Consider the following 7,405-nt stretch of genomic DNA (forward strand, 5'->3'; position numbering starts at 1 on the left):
ATGCCAGTTTTTGTTTAGAGGAAAGCTTGTTGTTGTAATTTTTTGTCTATTTTAGTGAATTAGAACAAGTTTTAGGTCTTATAAATTATGGTTTGGCCATGGTGCCTTTATCACTATTAAAATCAAGCACAAAAGTTTGTGTATTACATTTGCATGTGTTGCTAAACTTCTTGTTGTTATTTTGTACAAATTGATTCTGTTAATAATATATCAATGTTGAATTGGTTGTTGATTTCCAGTGTGAAGATTTGGTCCGGCAATGTTGAAGGATTTCTATTAGCGACAGACGTTAGGAATGATTGCTTTTTATTATTAGCAGAGGTATTACTTTCATGATTAAATGTTGCTATTTCCTTATTTATTTCCCCGGACATTTAACTTACTTATTCCTTAACGTCTCATCTAATTGTTATCCCTTGAACTATAGGTGAAAAATTCTACATCTGTTCCTGTTTCGACTATTGCTTTGGTTATTCCAATAACAACGCCAGAGGAAGTTGTTTTAGCGATAGGAAGAGGAGCTGGAATGTTGGATGTGTGGATTTATGATATATCGAGCAAGAAGCTTCGTTTTGTTGCGAACTGTAATGCCCATGAACAAGTGGTATTTTGCAATAGTCAGGTGTATGCCACTATTTTTCTTGTAATTCCTATGCTGATATATTTGTGCTATTCTTATAGGTAACAGGTTTGGCTTGGGCTTTTGATGGTGCTTGCTTGTACAGTTGCAGTCAGGTATGAAATTCTTTGAAATTTTTAGTTTAGATTTGTTGCCATATTTTAGTTTCAAAAATATCTAATTGTTTAGTCTTTATACATTTCATCTAATGGTTATTTTCTATTTTATATAACGGCTATTTCATATATATTCACAAAGTATTGTTTACATTTCATCCTGCTTGAATATCTTCTTAGTTTTGCATTAATATTGAGTAATTTTGTTCTTCTGGATTTACTTGTATTTATTTAAATTTTTTTGTGATGAGCACTTGGTGAAAGCTTGATATTTTTAGTCTAAAATTGCTTGGATTGGTCTTACCCATTGCATTGAGGGGTTGGGCTAACTCATGTTGAAATATGTGGCAGTAATTTTACTATATTCTGGAAGGGATTTGTAGAGTTTGTGCTCTTTTGGATATTGGAATGGTATGTTATGATATCATATGGAGGATATTGAGTTGTAGGTAGTTACAACCTGACCTGAAAGTTTGAAATACAAAGGTGGGAACCGATTGTCAGATTGAAAAATCTCTATATATTTTTTAGAAAATTTACAACAATAAATCTCCCAATCTCAAATTGACCAACTAAAACTTATAGTTTTACTTGTAATGCTTTTTATAAGGTATACCATTGTATTGCTATACCTATCTTCAACTGATATTTGCTGACTGTAAACAAGCTGTATTCTTTCGCATTTTTAATGATCAATTGCTGCCGTTTGAAATAACTCATTTTCTAAAAATATTTTAAAATTATAATAATCCAAAATTTGGAAGCCAATCTGCATGTAAAAAAGGATATAATAAATTGACGTATCAAAATTTTATGTGAATTATATTTGATTACTGTAAAGTAGGAATGCAGTTACCCACCTCGCTTGGAAACCATCTTTTTACTTATTCTTTAAATGTTGCTCCTTTTAATGTAGTACATATTTCAATAGATTTTGTATGTGAGACTTCTTTTTTTACAATTTCTAGGATCTCACATCTAAATTACATGTCGTTATATTTGATTAGATCAAATAAATATTTGATTAGATCAAATAAATATTCTAAGTTTTCTAATTAACTATACATATAAAATTTTTTCTATTTAGATGGATATTATTTTTTAATGTTTACATATATTCAAGTATATAAATCAATATAAATCTTTTTAATCTCAAATTTTATTATTTTACATGTGATAATCAACATTTATGCCTTTTAATTCAATTAATTCAAACATATAACATAATATTTCGATTTTTTTACTCATCTTGTCCTTATTTCTTAAATAAAATATCTTTAATTGAATTAAACTTTTTTTTTTGTATTTTCAATTTTTAGACTTTTTAATATATCAAACTTTTCTTTTTGGCATAGTTTTTAATTATTAATATTATTTTATGTGTTTGTATTATACTTGCATTAAATTTATCAGTTAGTATAAAATTTTTTATCTTTTCCATTTCAATCAAGCTTATGGAATATTAACTTTAATATTGCTGAAATCATTTTTATAGCATAAATATACAAGATTTTAAATCAAAATAAATTTTGGATTTCCTTATTAATTTTAAGTTTAATATCTTTATTAAAATTTGGAATTTATAAAATAATGTACTTGCAATTTTGAAATTAAATACTTAAAACTATGCTTGAATCTATCAATTTTTCTGAATTTAAAGAAGTTAAAAAATTTCAGATTTCATCAATAAACTCTCTATTTGCATAACTCAATATTTTTATCCTTTTTCCAAAATCTCAAACTTTTCTCATGAATTTTTCTCCTCCTACTAAATTTTTTGTAAAACAAAAAAAAAACTAAATCTTTTATAATTTAAAGAAATAACAAAATAAATCTAAAATAAATATCACTATAAGAGGAAAACCCTAACTAAGAATTGCATTTTGAACTAAACGTTGTGCTTAAAATTTTAAGATAAAATTTAATCAAAACTTACCTCATAGCCTTAAAAAGAAAGAGGAAGGAAAGTTAGTAGTTTTTTATGTCAAAATTTATAATACTTGAGCATGGCTTGATCATGTATGGTCAAAATTGCCACCGTCACGTGTGGGGTGCTCGTGCTCTATTTGGCATGTGGAAGCCCCATCTAATCTAATCCTCTTGCCTGCTGGCTTTCTGGGGCTTTGTTCATGCAGTCTCCTTGGTCCCCTATGATGGGAAAATTAGATTTTAAGTTTAATCTAACAACATAATTTAAGAAATCAAATTAACTAATAAACACATCGCCAATAACAAAACAAATTATTTCCTGCATGCTAGTTGTTGTCTTTTAGTACAAACTCATACCTGAATTTTGGCACAAAATTGATTGCAGTGCTTGTGTCAGGGTTGATTAACAACTCATGATCTAACATGACATTTCATATTTACTTTTTTTTTTCTTTTTAGTTTGGGCTAAATGTTAAGTAGGTAATGTTGTTCTTGTTTATTAATTCATGCCAGGAAATTTAACTGTTTTTCAGCAAACATTTCTGAAATTTAAATCTTGCTCAAGTTTTTCTCATGCTGAGTGATATTTTTCTCGTCTTGTGAAACAATAGAGGACTCAAATTACTAAACCTATATGTATTTCATTTCAATTTTATATGAATTGCTTTTGAGATTGAATGTGCTTATAAGAACTTTATTGATGCAGGATAATTCAATCCGCAGATGGATTTTTCGTGGGGATTCTCTATGTGAGGCACCTTTATCTTCGAATTCTGCTGCTTCTGAAGCATCTAATAATAATGTATGTTTTTATTCTCTCTCTACTTGCGTCCGTATATATACATATATATATATATATATATATATAGATGTATATATATATATATATAGATGTATATATTAAATTCCATATGCTCGACTTCAGGATCATCTTAATAGTCTTATGTTACATATTTTTTAGGAAATTAACAAAGCACACATATTAACATCCATTAAAAGTTGTCATAAACACATTTATTTATATTCTTTCATCAACACCGCTACAAAACGCTCCTTAGAATTAAAACCCATAAAATGGCTATGATGGACAAAATCTCATTGCAGACCTTTGCCACTTCATCCTCTACCCTTTTCATGTAGCTCTTTATCCTCCTAACCAGACACTCATTTCCCTTAGCTTCCTCATTTTTGCTCTGTAGAAGAGAGAATCCTCCACGAGGATCTCTTAGCTCCAATCACATTCTTGTACTCAACTGAGAGCATATTCCTCTCCTTTGCTGTCAGCTCCACATCTAATCTCGCTACTTTCTCCATCGCTTCCTCCATTTCATCATCTCTCTGTTTGTTGTGCGAGCTTCACCATGTACGCTTGGTTGTCTCTCTCATCCATCCCATCTTACATTTCTCCTCAATTCGTTACTTCCACTTATTTCACCTGTCTGTTACATGGGGTGGGTATATATATATATATATTATTTTTTATTTTTGTTTGAGAAAGCCCAATAGCTAATATATTAAAAAGAAAGTAGGATACATATAAATTTGTGGGAGGGCTCAAACATGGCACCTTGCCCACACGATAACCACTATATGCAAATGGTTCCAAAAAGAGAAAATACAAAAAAATACATGAGAGACCTAAAGAAAAAAAAAATAAAAAACTGTCAAAATTGGGATTATCAGGTAACTAAAGAGCGACCCAATTTTGCCTTGCCTTTGCCTCTAGTTCTAGTGAAGGAGCCAGCTAATAAATTGATGAGATGAGTGTCATTGTCAGTAGTAACCAATGTATCATCCAATAAATTCCCGAGCTAGAGTCTCTCCTTCTTCTTCCTCCTGGAATAGACTTGTCATTCCTCATCCGAAGATTGACTCATCCAGTCAGTGGATTAGTCTAAAATATGTCAGACATGTGTAGGTTGTTGAACATTAGAAGCAACTACTTGTTGTACCAGCTGATCTTTTATCAGATCAGGGGAGCGGGAGCACTCTCGTGTGTCCTGACATGTAGGTGGGTCTTCTTCAATAACAGTGAGTGGTATAAACACATTTGGATCTGTACCTGTAGTATGATGTGCTTCATCAGGAACTGCGGTGTTGGCAGTTTTGGCAAGGGGGGATCCACAGTAAAATCAGACAACAAATCCTGTCTTATGGGAACTTTCTCCACAGATTGAGCAGATATGTCCATAGCAATTGGGTTAGACCCCTCTTTGTTTGCTTGAGCTTTAGCTTTCAAGTTTGGATGGAGCCTGTGACATTTATCCATTGTAAAATCCAAACAGCTCTTCGACCATCATTAAAATTGGTGCAATGCATTATTTGAAGAACTTTTCTCTACTTTTTTTCAATGCATGTACGATAAGTAATAATTTTTCATACCTAATTTTGAAATCATTTCTATTTCTCATAAGAAATGTCTCTGGGATGGATTGTTGATACATTAGTGGTTGGGGATAATTTAAAGGTGTTTGATGATCCTTTTTTTTTTTTTTGAAAGGCATGACTATACTCTCTCTGAAATTTTAGTTTTTTTTGTTCTTTTGGTTGACTTGATAAATAAAAGTATTTGAAAAAATGGTTTACTCTTCATATGCAAATCAATGGATTGATTTGAGTTTGAAGATTGTATAAAATGGTGGAAACAAATTGAAGGAGGAAATTTGTTATATTGTCTTTTTAGTGGTGCAGTCTCTCACTCTCTCTCTCTCTCTCTCTGTGCGCACCCTCCCTCTCTCCTCTCGATAGTATATATGTATATTATATATTTTACATTTCAAAGGCATATTTTGGCTTTTTAAATTTGTTTTATTTGACACCCTTTTCAAATTAATATGCAGCTTTCCAGTGTTTCTGATCTATGCTTTGGGCTTGCACTTTCCCCTGGAGAGCAGATGGTTGCTATGGTAAGCTTTAGTATGAAGAACAACACCCTTGCCCCTAAAACATTGTATATTGGCTAGAGAAAATGAATGCAACTTGACGCCATAGGTTATTACATGTGTAAATCTCATTCAATTATTATCATTTTATATTTAACATTAGCATAGATTCGTTAAATATTTTTGTATCTTTTATAGGTATACGTAAAGATTGTTCACTCCCTAAGTGGCATGTTGCATTCATGTTCTCTAGGATATAATTGAATTATACTTATCAGCATAGTTTTAACTTTTGTTGCTATAAAAATAATCTAAATTCTGTACCCCACTTATCTTAATTCTTAACTATTCGAGTTTCTATGGATTTCTAAATTAACAATTATGCCATATTTCATCTCTCTCTCTCTCTCTCTCTCTCTCTCTCTCTCTCTCTCTCTCTCTCTCTCTCTCTCTCTCTCTCTCTCTCTCTCTCTCTCTCTCTCTCTCTCTCTCTCTCTCTCTCTCTCTCTCTCTCTCTCTCTCTCTCTCTCTCTCTCTCTCTCTCTCTCTCTCTCTCTCTCTCTCTCTCTCTCTCTCTCTCGCTCGTCAACATACAAATTTGCTTTTAAAGTGAATTTGCTTTATTACAGGTCCACAGCTTTGATGCCAATCTTCAGCACCAAATGTATGAGAAGAGGTGATTGCATACTATAATATTCAATTGCCTAAAATGAACATTTGAAAACATTTTCAATTATAATATGTTGAACATTTCTCAATTTTCTTGGGCATAATTTATTGAATTGACATCTGTAGGTCCCAGAGAGCCGTTGTTGAGTTTTTTTGGAGTGGTGGCCAATCTTTTGAGGTTCCAAATGACAGTAGACTTGATGGTTGCAGATTTGAAGCCATAAGCTGTTTGTCTGTGCCGGAGTTTACCTGCTGGGAAATCAATACCTTGGGGTTTTTGAAATCCTTAGAAAATGTGAATAAGCCAATAGTGATTTGGGACACATTAACCTTGTTACGAAACCTTAGGAAAGATTTTCCTGTCTTGGTTGAGAATATGATAACTAAATGGATATCCAGCTGGTTTTCAGGTCCAGTGAGTGATTCACTTGAGGCTATATTGTTTCGTGACCAGGATAAGATTTTGATGGTTAGTTCTCGTAAAATTCAACTGCTAAACATTATCTGCAGAAGGGTGATGCTTAGTGAAATGGGGATTGATTCAGTTAAAGATTATCAATTTAAACACAATAGATCAAGTAATAAGGGAAGTAACTCAGATTCATGGAATGATTTGCTCATTAAAAGTGAAGGTGAGCTACAAGAACGTCTTGTTGCTTTTTCTTTCCAAGTTGTTCTAAAAAATACAGCTAATTCTCAATCAACTGTTGGAGAGAGTGCATATTGGTCTCCTGTTGGACTAGCACAGATGGAACGATGGACTGCCATTAACGATCAAAAGATTCATAGTCAGCTTAGGCTTCTTGGATCTGAGGTTGCTGAATGCAGGAGCAGGTACTTTTTGACTCTTTATATGTTTTTATTTTTTGCATCCATCATTCACATATAAATAATACGTAAGACAGGCAATCAGATGGCCGTGCAAAATTCATTTGGATTTGTAAATTATCCTCATGTCTGGGATAAGAGCATTATTCTCCTTCCAAACTGTTTCACGTCCTTGTGTCTTAAGTTTAGACAAATTTTAGTTTTTGTAAAGATGGGAATGAATCACAAGCTTAACTTCAGTCTTTGTTTGACAATATTTGACAAATTGCTTGATTTCAAAAATCTATTTAACCACAACTTTAAAGCTTGCAGTTGAAATCTCTATACTACATGAGCATTGTTGGAGTTTAGGTAAAAGCTAA

General features: G+C 32.1%; 1 protein-coding gene across 1 annotated transcript; it reads left to right on the forward strand.

Moving 5' to 3' along the window:
• Positions 1 to 239: 239 nt before the first annotated feature.
• On the forward strand, positions 240 to 7,049 carry LOC110038680 (the record flags this gene model as incomplete). Its single annotated transcript, XM_020743574.1, has 7 exons — positions 240 to 321; positions 428 to 604; positions 682 to 735; positions 3,371 to 3,466; positions 5,505 to 5,570; positions 6,176 to 6,222; positions 6,342 to 7,049. Coding segments are annotated over 7 exons (1,230 nt in total), but the record flags the coding sequence as incomplete, so codon positions are not given.
• Positions 7,050 to 7,405: the final 356 nt, after the last annotated feature.

Source organism: Phalaenopsis equestris, unplaced genomic scaffold, assembly GCF_001263595.1.
Source record: "Phalaenopsis equestris unplaced genomic scaffold, ASM126359v1 Scaffold233487, whole genome shotgun sequence".
Lineage (NCBI taxonomy): Eukaryota > Viridiplantae > Streptophyta > Magnoliopsida > Asparagales > Orchidaceae > Phalaenopsis > Phalaenopsis equestris.